Source organism: Gasterosteus aculeatus, chromosome 2, assembly GCF_964276395.1.
Source record: "Gasterosteus aculeatus chromosome 2, fGasAcu3.hap1.1, whole genome shotgun sequence".
Taxonomy (NCBI): domain Eukaryota; kingdom Metazoa; phylum Chordata; class Actinopteri; order Perciformes; family Gasterosteidae; genus Gasterosteus; species Gasterosteus aculeatus.
Window position 1 is genome coordinate 15,485,781 of NC_135689.1, and position 16,439 is coordinate 15,502,219.

General features: G+C 46.3%; 1 protein-coding gene across 1 annotated transcript in view; it reads left to right on the plus strand.

The window, feature by feature from the left end:
• Positions 1-15,632, plus strand: part of mtcl2 (microtubule crosslinking factor 2) — a 56,998-nt gene extending 41,366 nt beyond the window's left edge. Inside the window, 13 exon segments of the mRNA XM_078086245.1 lie at positions 1,638-1,962; positions 2,057-2,287; positions 2,525-2,641; positions 2,719-2,886; positions 5,980-6,129; positions 6,346-6,462; positions 7,988-8,052; positions 8,171-8,279; positions 8,418-9,011; positions 9,459-9,729; positions 9,821-10,039; positions 10,664-11,091; positions 11,245-15,632. Coding sequence (XP_077942371.1) covers positions 1,638-1,962; positions 2,057-2,287; positions 2,525-2,641; positions 2,719-2,886; positions 5,980-6,129; positions 6,346-6,462; positions 7,988-8,052; positions 8,171-8,279; positions 8,418-9,011; positions 9,459-9,729; positions 9,821-10,039; positions 10,664-11,091; positions 11,245-11,394 — 2,944 coding nt within the window. The 3' untranslated portion in view covers positions 11,395-15,632.
• The last annotated feature ends 807 nt before the right edge of the window (positions 15,633-16,439 follow it).

The window sequence follows — 16,439 nt, forward strand, 5'->3', positions numbered from 1 at the left end:
GTCGAGTCCCAGTTAATGTAAAAATAATAATCTGGTGATAATGGGTCGTAACTGGTATATTGTCCGGTCTACTGCCCCGAAAGACGGTCCAACTGACCCATCGCCATGACAACCGTACAAGCTCCATCTCGCGAGAAAGATCTTAGGTGCCATTACAAGAAGAAGCTGGTAAATTGGACATTTGCAACATTTGAACGAACAAATGAACATGGAAATGGGCCCCGAACGCACACGTGTGCTGCGTATAATTCCATCACTTCTTCCTGTTCAAGCACACAATGACAGGAAAAGTTAATCAAAAGCTCATTTATTTATACATGTGCACACACACACACACACAGATTGAGGCTTGAAGTTAGTGAAGTGGTTTACTGGTGCTGAACTCTAACAACACATTGTTGTCAACAAACACTGACAGTGGCCGGCCCTTCCCGCACACGTCAGTTGTGGGATTGACAGGAAGAAAAGACCTTTGTTTGGCTGACCTTTTACCGCCGTGTCTCCATGGTAACCAGGGATGTTGTGTGTGTGTGTGTGTTAATCCTTATCGGAGCTTGAGGAGAGGAAATGGAATGAAGCAGAAGACAACGAGAGCGTCAGATATTCTGGAGAAACAGTTGATGAAGTGGAGTGAAGAGCAGTGACGCAGCAGCACAAACCAGCGTTACACAAACACTCAGTGCCACTTATTCTCTGCAAAACCCAAAAGTGTGTTTCCCCCAACCTCTCTATGCAAGGCCAAACATTTTCTCTCACACGTTGCTTCACTTTTGAAATGCACCTTTTGCGTTAGCGGCTGCCGCTTTCGCACAACAATGCGTCATGCCGGGGCTGTTCGGGGTGGAGGTTGATGGAGGGTGGTGGAGGGCAGAGGCGGAGCCCAGTGGAGGGTGAAAGAGGACATTAGTGGTACAGTGCTGGGTCGATGGATCGCACGCACTCAGCAGCCGAATGAGGCGCGAGAGAGTGCTTGAGATGACATGCGTGTGTGATAGAGAGAGTGTGTGTGTGTGTGTGTGTGATAGAGAGAGAGAGTGTGTGTGTGTGATAGAGAGAGTGTGTGTGTGTGTGTGTGTGTGTGTGATAGAGAGAGAGAGAGTGTGTGTGATAGAGAGAGAGAGAGTGTGTGTGTGTGATAGAGAGAGAGTGTGTGTGTGTGTGTGTGTGTGTGTGTGTGTGTGTGTGTGTGTGATAGAGAGAGAGAGTGTGTGTGTGTGATAGAGAGAGTGTGTGTGTGTGTGTGTGTGTGTGTGTGTGTGATAGAGAGAGAGAGAGTGTGTGTGATAGAGAGAGAGAGAGTGTGTGTGTGTGTGATAGAGAGAGAGTGTGTGTGTGTGTGTGTGTGTGTGTGTGTGTGTGTGTGTGTGTGTGTGATAGAGAGAGAGAGTGTGTGTGTGTGATAGAGAGAGTGTGTGTGTGTGTGTGTGTGTGTGTGATAGAGAGAGAGAGAGTGTGTGTGTGTGATAGAGAGAGTGTGTGTGTGTGTGTGTGTGTGTGTGATAGAGAGAGAGAGTGTGTGTGTATTTGTGCATCAAAGTTAAAAAGTGATTTAAAGGGTGTTCTAGCACAAAACTGCCATGTTGTGTGCTTCTCACACTTGCTGTTTCTCCCTTTTTTCAATCCTTCTAATTCTCTCGTTCCTCGCCACCTCCCATCACCGCTTGTATTCTCTTCTTTTCCCCCCGTCCGTCTCCCTCCGTGTTTCCTGCCTACCGACGGTTCCCTTTCCACTGCTCCTGTTGTTATTTCTTTCGGCCCCACAACTCTTATTTCTTCTTTTACTCCTTACCTTTTTCCCCCCACTCACCCGTTCCCGATGTCCTTTTTCGTTTCCTTCAGCCCGTCGATGGCGGCGACCTCCGGGCCGGGCTGTCTGAAGCGGAGGAGTCGGCCCTCGGAGCCCAAGTGGAGCTGGAGAGGGAGAAGCAGGCTCGGAGAGAAACCACTCTCATGCTCACGCAGGTCAGTTAGCAGCACAGAAAACAAGATACCATTTCAAAAAATAAATGCAAGTACCGCCGTGATCGTCCTGCGCCGACCCGTCTTTGCCTCTCAGCACCAGGAGGAGCACCAGAAGGCTCTGCTCCGCCGCGACTTCCAGCTGGAGAGTTTGGGCCTCCAGGCCCGGCTCCAGCAGAGGCTGTGGAGCCAGGAGAGGACCCTGCTGGTCCAGGAGTCCCAGCACCTCAAACAGGCCCTGTTACTGCTCAGCCTCAGACTACGCTGCTTCCTCAAGCAGTGGAGGCTGGGCTGCAGGAAGGACACCCAGTGGAAGGACTTCTTGGAGGTATGAAGGGGAGGAAAAAAAGCTTTGCTTCTGTTCGAGTCAGTCGCTAACTGTCCACACTGCTGATGCTGGTCACAAGATAATTATTTGATTATGGTTGTAATCTCAGGTTTTCATTTATAGAGACATAATAAATACAATGATTTTGAGGTTTAATCAAATAAATTAAACATCAAATAGAAAAAAGAAAAACAATATTTTGATGGATTAACATACAGATGATTTCTTTTCCCCCAGATGAACAGCCTGAAGGACCTGTATCTGCTGCTGGAGGAGGAGAACCTAACAAGCCCCGCCCACCAGGCGGACAGGAGGGCTGCTACAGACGAACAACCACTCAGCCCAACCATCAAGGTAGGTTGAGTTGACACACACACACACACACAGCCTTCCGCATGCACACGTTCTTACACGCGTATCCTCGCCGACAGTCGAGCGCCGTGAGCAGCACCTTGGCGGACCTGAAGGTGACGCTGCAAGATTTGAGCGGCGAGTTGCGACAGGAGAGACAAGGCTCCCAAGAACTCACACAGCAGTTCGCCAAGGCCAAGGCATCATGGGAAGTGGAGCGGACCGAACTAAAGAGCCTCATTACGCAGGTAAGGAGTATTTCTCTCTGCTGGCATGTGGCTGGTACGTCATAGTGGACCTATAGTGAGCTACAAACAGACAGGAAGGGGAATAACGTGTGACTTTTCTGTTCTGAAGTGGCCAACATTTATTTTGACAAGTGCTTCTCGAAATAACGTGACATTCCATTTCGTCAACGTCTACCTACTGAATGAAGTGGCTTATGTATTTGTGAATTTGTGCCTCTCATCCCACCCTCTGTCTACCGGCCTGTGAGCACCGGTATTCATGTTTAATCCCGTCCTCCCTCATTGTCTCTTTGTCTCATAACAGCAGCAGAGGTGGTAACTGCGTAAGTGTTAATTAACAGCCTCTGAGATAGAACACGGCCTGGTAATCCAGACAGAGAGAGATATGAAAGAGAAACAGGGCAGTTAAAGTAAAGCCATTATCATGTTGTTGTAACCGTGTCAGAAGAACAGGGGGATTAAATGGCGATGGGTGTGTTTTGGTCGGCACCAGCACCGTAACGCAGTGAGACACTCGCACACCGACGGGGTCATTAATCAGCGCCATGATCACAAAGATTCCTCGACTGTATCACAGATGTGGATATTCCCCTGAACCACATCCGCCTGGCAGCATGCAGCTCCAGCTGTTACTTAGCCCAACAAGTCAACTCAATTGCAAACACAGTCCTCCCCGTCAGACGGCTTGACAGGAAATCATCTTCGCCGTTCAGCCAGATAAACAAACGCTTTCGGTGAAGTCCAAAGCGAAATACCCAGAGGGTGAAGTAATCGGCCGTCCATCCCGACAGAAGGACGTGTAATGAACACCTGATTGAACTTGAGTTGAAGGTACATTTAGGCAAAATATTTAAAGCTTATGCCAGCTAAATGCTGCTCAGAATACCTGTTTAATGTTAACTCATAAGAGAAAACATTTATGAATAGCAACTGACCAAAAATACAGGCTAAATTGAGGGTTAGAGCTTCAGTTGTAGATGCACAGCCTGCAAACGCCGTCAGCTTTGCTATATTAAACATCTGCATGCATTATGTAACATCGGGGCTACGCTTTTATTTATAAACCTGGCACACATTTCGTCTCCCGGGATTGTTGTGGCTGCTGCTTGCCCTGGAAGTAAGAGCTGACGGCTGAAAGTACTGATGGCGTCGAGCGTTTGTAAAATCAGCGGCGTGCGAATCACATGCTGCCCAACGCGGCTCCGTCCTACACTAACCAGGCGCCACTCTCTGATACCAAACCATTACTGAAACAATGAACTACAGGAAAGTACCATTGTACATAAATGGATGCACTATTCCTAATTTGTTATTGAACTGAAAATACTCTACGGGAAGCTGACAGTGGCTAAATATGTGTATACTTGTTTTACTTTTCATGCTCACCCTGATTGCTATAAGAATACTAATGGATCTATTAATAATAGTCAAATTAGGTAATTTCTCTTGACCTCCCACTCAGCATTGAAAGGCCCCTGTGGGTTTGATTGGGGTTTGTTACCACGGCGCTGTTGTTGTTGTTGTTGTTGTTAATAGCTCACGGCTCCGTGTCGCTACAAATACTCTCTTTCTACGTCAACTATAAATTGCTTCTGATTGGAAGCCACGTGATGGAGCAAATACCAAAGGCAAAGATGAAATAAATGCCTGACTTTTAGGAGGAATTAATTCGGCTAAACCACATTTTTCACCCACCAAGCCTTGAAGGATCCTCTTGGGATCATTTTATGAAACTTAATTCAACGTATTTAACGGCGAGTCGTGAAGCAGGCGTCTCTCAGCCACCAAGAGGTTCCAGCACTCCAGCGAAATCCCCCCCACCCACCCCCCCTTAACGCCTCTGCAGTAAACCTCGTTAAGGATGCGTTAATGAGCAGCTCGGTTACCATGGGAGACGGGAGTTGGGATGGGCGCGCACAGGTTACGCTGTGATTGGCTGCCAGGCGGTTCCATTGGCACCTTATACAGACTTTCATGCTAGAGAGCAACAGAGGATTGATGGGTCTACGGTTGTGTATCATTGTGTGTGTGTGTGTGTGTGCGTGTGTGTGTGTGTGTGTGTGTGTGTGTGCGTGTGCGCGCTTGTCGAATTGATGAGCCCGGTAGTGTCGGCTGTGTGAACGAGGAGGCGCATACGGGAAGAAAAAAAAGGGGAGAGCAGAGCTGCTCATAAAAATTTCAAGTGATGCCACCTACCAGGCGCTGTGACAGCGGGCCAGATTTATAGAGAGCGGGAAAAGGGGGTGAAAGACCTAGAAATAGAAGGTGAGAAAGCAGCAGTGAGAAGGTGACGGGCTGAGAGGATTTATCTAGATTGTGCTCTGTGTTCTCCTCCTCATTTCCTCGGCAACGCATGGACACCATTGGATGAGCGGCAGAAAGCATAAGCATCTCATCCTCGTTCGCCTCTCGTCTGGTCGTGGATGAGGTCATTTAACATGTTGTTCTGAGTGTCTTTTTCTCGGCCTTCCAGCTAGTTTACAATGTCAGAACTTTTCAGAAAGGTGCTGATGTCGTTGTGTGGATGAAGAACTCCTCGGCGCACTGCCAGCACTTTTTTCCTGCAGAAACAACGTTATAGATTTTGCACAGTTATGACTATGTCACGTTGACAGAATCTGTCCATAGTGCGACGGAGCAAAACACTTGAAATAAATTAAAACCGCGGCTTGTAATTAAGTTACAATGATATTGACAGGATATTACTAGTTTCATCATGCAGATAAAGACATTTTGTATCATAAGGTCATCATGGGATGATGCCGCTTATTCATTCACTCAGCACTATTTCAACACCCCTCCTTTATAAGAAGTACTTTTGAAAAGGGCTTATTTTGATACTCATTTGCATGTTTAGATTAAAATCAAAGACAATGTCAAATTAAGTAATAATGTATTATATAACATAGTGGAAATTAATCTTTTTAAAGCTCCTTGTAAGAAATAACATTGATCTGACGTGAGGGATTAATAAAAAATGAATTTTCATAAAAGTTTTTAATAAAATAATGATTTTACATCCTATGATTTAGGGTGAACTGTGGTGGTGTAAATCAGATTTTTACCACAATGTCTTTGTCTTTCTCCGTTCAGCTTGAGACCAAATCAGGAAAAGCGGCAGCGCTGTCCGTCTCTGACGCTCCGGACCCGGCGGACCTGAAGGTGGCGCTGAAGAGGGAGCGAGAGGAGCACCAGCACCTCTTGGCCGATTCCTACGCAGCCGTGATGGACCTGACGAAACAGGTGAGTGTCTGTCTCAGAGAACCGAGTTGGGTTTGAAAGCAACATTCAACGTCCGCGCCTGTGTTTGGACTTTAGCTCTGTTTCCGTTTGTGAAAAGGCTCAGGAGTTGTGTTCACTTTCATATTCCGGTGGTGTGCGCTCCCCGTCCCTCCTCTTCCTCTGATGTTCGCCTCTTCTTCTCGTCTCTCCGCTGTGACCCGCCTGCGGACCAATCAGCTTCAGATCGGGGAGAGGAACTGGGGCAGAGAGAAGATGGAGCTTCTGGAGATGTTCAGCCAGGAAAGAGCTCAGTGGGAGCAGAGACTGGGAGAGGCCACTGCACAACAGGGGAAGGTGTGATGGGCGGCCTCTGTGCGTGTTTGTGTGTGTGTGCGTGTGTGTGCGTGCGTGCTTGTGAGCGCGCAGGAGAGAAATGTCAAAGAGGAAGAAGTGAGCAGATGTTGGGTGAATCTGAGGGGATAAGGGTGCCTGAGATAAGTATCACTGCTAGCATTTAAAAAAAGCTGTAGCTCGTGCAGTAAAGCCGCTTTGCAGACTGACAAAAAACCTGCAACCTGCATGAAAAACAACTCTGAAATGCCGCATCAACGATTTTATTGTATTAATGGTTTTACCCTGCTCTCACTTGATGTGCACCCATTTTTTTTTATTAATTCTTTTTAAATCTTTTTTTAACTTTTTTATTATATATCATTTGCCACAAATGTGACGACCCTACGGCTGTAACTCAATCCAATCGAGTGATATTTTTCCCCTTGGGATACTTCGCCGATGCAGACAAGAAAACTCAGCTGTCGATGCCGCAGCGTGCGTGAGGAAGCGATGTCGTTGCCTCACTGTGGTCAGTCTGATCTGCTGATTAGAGCCCAGAGCAGCCGCTGCCAAGCTGCTGCAACGTGTCTGGGAGGGATTTCATCAGAGTTTTTAAAGTGGTAGTTTTTTTTTCTCCATGAAAGCACCAATCACATCTACTATCTACTCTACTTGTGTTATACCGTGGGGCCTCTCAGGGGCTTCTGACGTATGCTTACAGTGGCCCCATCAGGTCAGTCAGTGTAAAAGTAGCCGGCTGCACAAATCAGATGTTTACTCCTCAGTCTGTTTTATTTTTGTGAGTTATTTTAAAATTGGATGTGTTTCCTGTTGGGATGGATTGGGCTAGATTTATGGAGAAACTCTATTTTAAAGGTCAACAAACAGTACTTGCGTTTAACCACTGGTACCTTTGTGTGCGTCGTGCCCCCACAGAGCCGTTGTTAAACTCGTGTACCCCATTGGGTGCATTGAGATTGCCTCTGGTTGTGAAGTGGAAGTCACCCTGGCAACTGCAGGAGAACCCCATTGGGTACAAGTAACCCTGTTCTGTGGAATCTAGTCTGAAAAGTAGTGTGTCTGTCGGTACTGCGCACGGAACCCAGCAGCCTGGTCTGCAAGTCCATCAGTGTATCTGCACAACTAATCCCATTATCTGCAGATGGCCTTTTCCTGTCTCCCACTCTGTCCCTTTGCTCTGTGGGGAAATTAAAGTGTGAGATCACCTCTCCAGCGTGCAACAAACTGACTCAGCATCCCCAACTCTGTGTGTGTGTGTGTGTGTGTGTGTGTGTGTGTGTGTGTGTGTGTGTGTGTGTGTGTGTGTGTGTTGCATGCTGTCTGACACAGATAGATTAGACTTGTCAGCCTCCACTTTCTCATGCCAAAACAGCTCCAGAGAAAGGGGACGGCAGTGAGATGAATGTGTCTGTCGTGTGAAAGAAAAAGTGTAACAAAATGCCACAACAATTATTTGCGTGTGTAAATAAAACAATGAATAGTTCGGCGGTTTCACTGACTGCAGTTCCTTTTTTTGTCCTCACAGTCAAAGTCATTTGGCAGCGAGTCTTCTGCAGACACAGTCGTAGCGAATGGAACAGGGTCGCCGAGGTAACCGTTCAAACATATTACCTCACAGATTTAAGCCAATCAATGATGATTTTGTTCACAACGTCTGTTTGATAATAGGAGTGTTTCATCAATGTTTCGCTTTGCTTCTCTTTCCAAGAACCAAATCAACATCGGACCTGGATGGCCCAGAATTCCACCGTGCTCAGTTTTCTGTCCCAGAGCTGGGTGACCTCACCAGGAAGAACTGGACCTACCTGACCAATGAGGTAACCAATGTGTGACTTGACACAATCACTCCTTTAAAATTTCTTTTATTCAAAGACTGGTGGAAAAGACGTATTAAAAATGTATAGTGCTCACTATTTTGTGCTTTTTTATTTTTTGTCTCCACTCTCTCACCTCAGACCCCAGAGGTTGGGTACACCTGTAAAACCTGGGACGGTCCCAGCGGATCTTGCAGCGGCTCGGTGGGATCAGATCTGCATCTGGAGACGGTCCAGAGGAGCCACACTGCTCCAGACCGCACCAGCATCCGGATGTACTACAGCCCCCCTGCGGTGAGACGCACGGAGCACCGAAGGAGGAGCCGGGAGGCCAGAGAGCCAGAGCGGGCCCAGGACGGGAGCTCCTCCCTGGGGGTGAGTGGCTCCGGCGCAGACGTGACGGCGGCGGGAAGCCATGAGGTTCAGCAGCAACACCCTCCATCCTCCGTTTCGTCCTCGTACGAGCAGTGGCTGAGCTCGCTGTCCAAGCAGCACAGGGAGCTGCTGGAGAGCAGAAGCGGCTGCGTCGCTGGTTCGATCCCCAGCGTCGCCAGCAGCAGCGGCAGCGGCGGCTCTGTCGATGGGAGGGCGCCCACGTCGGCATTCCACGGCTTGGAGATCGGGGAGATTTCCGCCAACTTGAGTGACGACATGAAGGAGATGACCAACTGTGTCCGCCAGGCAATCCGCTCTTCCTCCCTGGAGAGGAAACCCTCCAAGGAGCCGGGGAGTCAGGTACATTGTTTTTAAAAATAATTCATAGTCAAACATACACCAGTTAAATGGGCTTCACATAACTGTAGCAGGTTTGTGATTAACAGACTTTTTGAATATTTATTAAGATAATACATAAAATGTGCTAAAGCCATGAATAAAACGACACATCTTGCAAGATGTAAAATAATCACATCACTATCTTGTAATGACATCTGATTATATCAAACAATTTTGGTCTTTTTTTATCATAAGATTTAGATTTGTTTTGAAGGTGCATTCATTTGAACCTGTAATACTAAGCAGCATTTTGTCTTGTGTATCTAGTGACTCGTAAAAAAAAAAAGGATGCTGATTTTCACGGCACTCTCAGATGTTACCAGATATTAATATACATCCAGGACTCATTGACAACATGAGGTCGTCATGTTGTCTCTTCAACACTTCATTTCTATGTCTGCCCTGCAGGCGGCGCTGGGCGTGTCCACCAGGTCCACGCAGACCAATTGGCAATATGTCAGCATCGGGCTTCAAACAGACAACCTCCCCAGCAGCAGAGGGATGGGCCTACACTCCAAAGCCTGGTCTACTCGCCCCTCGTCAACAACCACGTCGTCGCTGGCGTCTGCTCGAAGCCGGCAGATATCCACATCCCTGGATAAAGTCCACAGCCGCATCGACAGGCCATGCTGCTCACCCAAGTATGGGTCACCGAAACTGCAACGCAGAGTGTCCTCCGGTAATTGGGCTTTGTTCTCTGGTCCCCGACATCCACTGCAAACACTATCGCTTGGGAGGTGGAGACATCTGACTGCTGCGTTTCTTTTTAGGATCCACCTCCAGACTGGACGGCAGTCCCTCCTCCAGGGACCGGAGCCTGTGGAGCCTCCAGCAGAGACCCCTCAGCGGAGGAGGACGCTCGGCCTGGGCTCGCTCCACCACCACCAGGGACAGCCCGGTCCTGAACGGCCTCACCGACGGCCTCTCCAGCCTCTTCAGCGTGGTCGAACACGCTGGAAGCACGGAGTCGCTGTGGAGGGGGGACGGAGGTAAGACGCCCCTTTTCTATGGAACGCATTTTGACATTTGTCACAGTTGGGAAGGCGGAGGTGAACAAAGCTAACGTGGTGGAGCAGTTGCTCGGTTTCACAGTGGCGTGCCGACGCACTGCTGAATTTTTATTAGTGACACCCTCCGTTTTACTGCAAATCAACCAAATCAAAACGTCTGCTGTGAAAACGGGCTTCGGTAGCCGATCATATTTGCTTCGATCAATCTCTGGCAAGAATTTCCTTTGCAGTCAATAAATCAATATGAATTTTCGATTTAGTCGCCCACGTGGAATGCCGCCACCTGAGGTTTGCTATTGAGGATTGAGAATCCATCTACAGCCGTGTTGGAGTAGAAATCACTCATTCATTTTATTATTATGTCAGCAGAAATGATGACTGGGAGTATGGTAACGCATTAACTTATCTAGGATACTATGTTTAACCCTATGTTTAAATGCTAGTAGGTTACTAATAGATACTAATTCACAATCTTGCTTTCACCAATAAAGTCTTCGCTCCTGTTGAATATCAGCGGACGCTTGTCTCCAGGATTCAATCAGTCCTGTAAACCACGTAAATTCCTGTAAAATCAATTTATTCACCATCTTGAATGCCGACTAGGAGCCAGCCAGGGGGCCAGTCCAGCTCGCCAGCCCGCCCCCGCAGGGAAGCCCACCAGTGCACCAGTCTGCGGCTCTGACCCCGGCTCTCAGCGCTGCGGAGGCCTGGTCCAGGAGTTCTTCAGGAGCGTGTGCAGCAGCCGCGGCCCAGGAGCAGTAACACTGTCCGAGGAGAGAGCGCTAAGAGACCCCGGTGGCGCCCTCGGGGGCCCGGGGGTCTCCGGGGGTTTTGCCGGCGTGGACGAGCCCAAGCTTGCAGAGTGTGTGGCGGTCGGGATCGGGGGCTTCGGAGCGCTGGCTGTCAGCAACGACAGCGTGACCAAGATCGTCAATAAGAGGTTCATGAGACAGACGGCCGGGGAGGAGATGGTCAGCATCATGGGAGGAGGGAAAGAGACGCCGAGCAGCGCCGCGGCATCCGTGAGCGAGGTAAATGCGCTTTTTTAATTTAAACTTTAAAGAGAACATCACTGCTCCTTTGCTAATAATGAATCTAGGTTTTTGTCTTCGTTCTATTATTCAGACTAGAAAAACCTTCAGACAAGCCCTGTGTGATAAATTAAACCTCTCTCCATTTCCCAGGATGCACCCTGTGACTGTGCTGCCCAGTCGCCCTCCTGCCTCGCCCGACCATCAAGAGCAGCGGCGCGCCATTCCCTCGGCCAGTGCAAGCACCGCCCGCCAGAGTGTCCCGCGGCGGCCGAGGAAAAGGCAGACACGTGCAACGAGTGACGACACTTCAGAGACACGCACACAGGCGGCAACGCAGACGCTGTGCATCACTGCCACGGAAACCGCACTTCCAAACACCTCTCACGTCAGCAAATGTGCAGACACACTACCATGCTGCCACACAGGTGCACTGCCAAACATGACACACACACACACACACACACACACACTGAACCCACTGCCACATGTACACATTCATAACACTTGTGTTGGACTGTACCATTCGGATGCCAACGACAAGGAGGGCAGAGATCAGAGATCTGCTACGGATCCAACCATCACTAAACGACCAGCGGGAAATAAAGTTCACATCATTTGACACGCTGTGCTAAACAACAAACTGAATTGAGTCAAACAACAAAGTAAATCTGTGATGTCAGGACCGGGACCCCCTCTGCCAGAATAACATACTACATATTATCCTATTTGGCTTGGAAAATCCACCGTAACAACGTTGTCTTGCCACCACGCTGTTGGACCGCTGCCTATGTTGGATTTGCGGATAAGCAAGGAGGAAATGTGCGTTGAAAGCGCATGTGTTACTTTGAGAGCCGCAGTAGAGAGCTGGAAAGATGAAACTCTGAAACCATCAGGTCAAGATGATTTCTCTCTGAACTTTGTGCGGGAAGATGGAATTTTGCCTTTTTGATCTCCAACAAGGATCTGACAACGGCACCTTTTGATGACACTTCTGGTTCAGTCGCTGCCTGGTGGCCAACGGTCCTCCTCCTGCAAGTAACGGACAATATTGAGTTCTATTGGACTACAGATCCCAGCATGACCAGACTTGGGCTCCCGCGATGCTTGACCCGGTCACCTCTATAAACGAGACCATGGAGCAAACCGAAAGGACAAAAAGCTCCTCAGGCTCGCTTCAAGTATCTGTCCATGACGCCGACAGAAGGACTGTGGCCACAATTAAGGAGACCTTTTGTGGCATTGTGATAACGATGACTAAACCCTGTATATGTAAGAAAACCCACCTGTTGGGGGGGTTACTCCACAGTCTGATTGGGAAAATGATAAGTTTTGATTTCAACCTGTTACAGCAGGCAGAAAGTGCCTGTTCGTTTCCTATTTTGAGATATTTCTTAACTGTTCATCCTTAACCCTTCGATGATTGTTAACCTGAAAGCCACTTGGCGGTGGATGGAGATGCACTGATGCGACTTTAAACTTATTTTTTACCAGTTTTTCACTTTGCCATCCTGCAGTTTAGTGTGAACCACAAAGTACACTGCTAGTTCAACACTAAATACTCTTAATTAGGGCATTATTAGGTCATGTTTTAACAACGTTGGACATATTCACCCAATGTCCGTCAGCCTTTTCGGTGCATCTCTACCCTCCTGCACTTCATAGCAGGTGGGTCCAAACTCAAAATACTCGTTGTCCACAAACGCTCAGTGACTCTAAGCAGTCCGAGGAGAATTCAGATGCATTCCTCTTATTGGAGCCTCCCAGACGTGTTTGTGTGCGTGGTTTGTATGTACATTTAGTCGGTGTGGTGGACCAGGGCATCGTTTTGAGGTCTAGTCGAGGGGATTCTTTTTTTATTTTTCAAATACTTACCGCTCTTCTCCCGCGCACAACTGTCCTCGGCGTCGCTCCTCTACAAAATCGACACGCAATTAGGAAAATGTAGCAGGTTAGATTTTGGTAAACAACCAGCTAAGAGCTGTGAGTATCCATTTGAATATTTCATTAAAGCACTGAGTTTTTACTTTTTAAGAAATACATCTAGACAGGTCCAACGATATGAAAGGTGTTAAAGTACACACAACGCTAAAGAGACGACAACAAAGAAATGTTTTAGGGGAACTGACATCAATGGTCTTGTTGGTGATTTAAAACCTAAAAAGTAATCGTGAAACAATCATCTTTGAAAAGATGTTTGAATACTGTTTATTTCTCCTGTCCCTTTGTCTGCCATGTTGTACTTGTAACCAATCAGTAGATATTCAAAGTGCCTGTCAGATTCTTTTTAGTCAGCTCACGCCAAAACTGGAATCCATATTTTAAAAAACACAAACAAACACAGCAGACCTTTTTTTAAAAATGGGTGAGATTGTTTTTATGTGCATAGTTGCGATCAGGCTGTTCTAAGTAAAGCTACGATATTTAATAAAGTACTGTACCACAGTGCACACAGGACAAGAGGGTTTACAGGTATAGTGGGACATAGTATGCACACTATACCAACTTTTTTATACCACGGGTTATTGTATTTCTGGAAAGTAAATTATTTTTGTTTTTTTTATATGGATGTTTTCTCTGATTTATTAGCCTGTTTATATTATCTTGATTAGTTATCATGGTGCTACTTAGTTTGAAGTCTGCAGTGGGCTCATCTATTTGAAGTATGTCTCCTCTGCTGTCTATTCCTGCGTCGCAGTCAAGCGTTTCTCCATTTCTGCACACAAAGTAGTGACTCAGCAGTTTAAACTAGGGCATTACTCGTAACAGTGCATCTATTCAAATAACACAGTGAGGAAAACCCGCAGTCTAAATGCTCCTGTGTGTCTCCACTCCAGACCTCAAAGCTGGTAGAAAACCAATGATCAGAAAACTGGTCACCGCTTCAGTAGCTACTTGCCACGGGAATAGAAAGTCTGATGTTTCACCACAGTTTTATAACAGGTTGTTTCAGCCAAGCAATCCGATTAATTAGATAGCATATGAAATCCTATAGCCGCGTCAAAATGTGTTTTTATAGCACAGCTACTGCTCACGTACACATCCATTCCTGTCTACATTCTACATTATATTGTACGTAAGTCACATCGTTACAACGTCGCGTCTGCCGCTGTCACTTAGGAGAAAGAACTTGATGATGATACATCACGTTAGCAACAGGAAACGGGGGAAACCGCTCGCCAAGACTAAGCTCAGACTCACTTTGCAAAGCTTCAGAACTCGCTGTCCCTACCCGTAGAAATAAAACAATTTCAGGAAAAACTGCAGAGATATCAAACTGTAAACTTCCCACCCTAAAGTTTAGCCGTTAACATCACAGCTGTTTTCTTATTACGTTTAGCTCTTCCCCGGATTCCACAAAAAACGAGTTTCAGTGAACACTCCTGCGGCGTAATCTACTTACTTGCTGCCTCCCTATAATTATGTTTCAGGCAATTATTCAAAATTAGGCTTTACGCACTGCTTCTGTTCAGCACTACTATGTTTGCATTTGTAACCCAGAGCCGCCGGTCTATTTCTGCTGATATTGGAAAAATCAAACATGCCACGGTTTTTTTTGATGCTTGTTTCATTTCACAGTAGAAGAAGCGACAAACACAGAACAACATTAATGTTTTAAGCTGATTTCAACAAAGTAATTAGTTTGCAGGGCTTTAAAATGTGGGGTTTTCCTTTAATAACATCAGATGTGACATCTAGCTGAGAATACAACTCGCAGCTCCTTCTACTTTTTGACATGGATTTATTTTCGCTAGAATGTAAGACTCAGAACTCTCCTGCTGAGGCGGCATTGGTCAGTTGTGCCTCTGCAGCCTTTCCGCCTGCCTGTCAGTAGTTATATTTGCTCCTCCCCCTCAGGTTATAAGTACCACACATGATGACTGATCGTTGTATAGGTCGCACATCATCACCAGCCAATGACTGCTGAGCTCTCGCGGATTGCATGGCACAAACCACAAGTTTCATTATTCCCCGTGTGTCCGTAAGAAGGTTTCCTAAAACGCAGCATTTTTAACATCTTTCCATAGCATCCAAATGATTGTTACATCCGCGGCACATGTAAATGAATTCTTTGCTGTTCATAATGTTAGCTAAACGATTACCTAGAGACTGCCTGTATATCTGCTTATGTAATCTGCTCTTGTCTTTTTTTATAACACCTGTTTTCTTGTTCAAACGTAGAATGCAATGCGTAGAATGTTTCCCTCTTGTATTGCAAATTTTAAAAAATCTTTGTATCTCCCTCCTTTTTGTTTTTTTGAGAACAGCTGAATGTCAACAGCTGATCTGAACCAGGTCGCTGTGGAAGTATGTAGCTCTCTCCCTTTAAAGACCACGCTCCAGCATTTCTTCTGTACATAGGTGCATTTTGAAGATGACGAAGAACAGAAAAGGCAGCAAACGTTTAGTGAGATGAGGAAATTTGATCCAAGTGGATTTTTAAAAACGTTTTTTTTTTTCTGACCAATGTAGCTTGTAAAACAAGACATTATAACTTCCTCCTGTTTGTCATAGAATTCACAAATAAATGTTTGTTGGAATTTAACATGGTTTGTTTTTTCTTCAATTTGTACATATTGAGCTTGGGTGAAATGTCCCCTTTTTGTCCTCCTGTCCTCGTCAGTCTTTTAAAACAGATCAATTGACGATAAGCACAGGCAACTTAAATGGTTTGGATCATTTTACGGCAATCACTATTAATAAATGTTATTTGTTTCAAATTCATAATTAGAGGGTTTTTGCCATAAACTCAATTATCTTAAAATACCAGTCACACAACTAAAATCTAACGCACAGCATCTCAGAGGGAGGTATCATACTTTTTACTCCACTACATTCTTCATGCAGTGAATCCTGGAACAGCAGTGCACTCGCAATGTGCTCCAGTCGCATGTTGGCTTCTTTTCTCTGGCTTTGTCATAATGAGAAGAGCCCAAACAAGCTTGAGAAGGATGCCATTGGCTCTGATGGACAGACAGGAAGTGAACTCACCATAGCAACCTTTGGAAACAAAAGACCAACTTCCTGTTTTAACTTAAGTAACAAACCAAGGGAATGTTAGAGCTCGGGAGTTTTGTGTAGTTTGTCAACGTGAATTTGTCTTTTGAAATGGTTACATTGTGAGTTTACATTGCTATTTATTTTTTAATCCAAATGTATGTTTCTTTGGAATTTAGAAAAATTCTAAAGGAAGGAAATTGGACCAAGACCTATTCTAAAATTGTCAAAAAACTACTCCATCGGGCAGCATAAATATCTCTGCAGTTATTGATTTACTTGTTCTTCGATTTACGCCTTCAATGATTTTCTTCAGTAGGCAATTTGACTGAGCTCAAATTTCCCTGCAG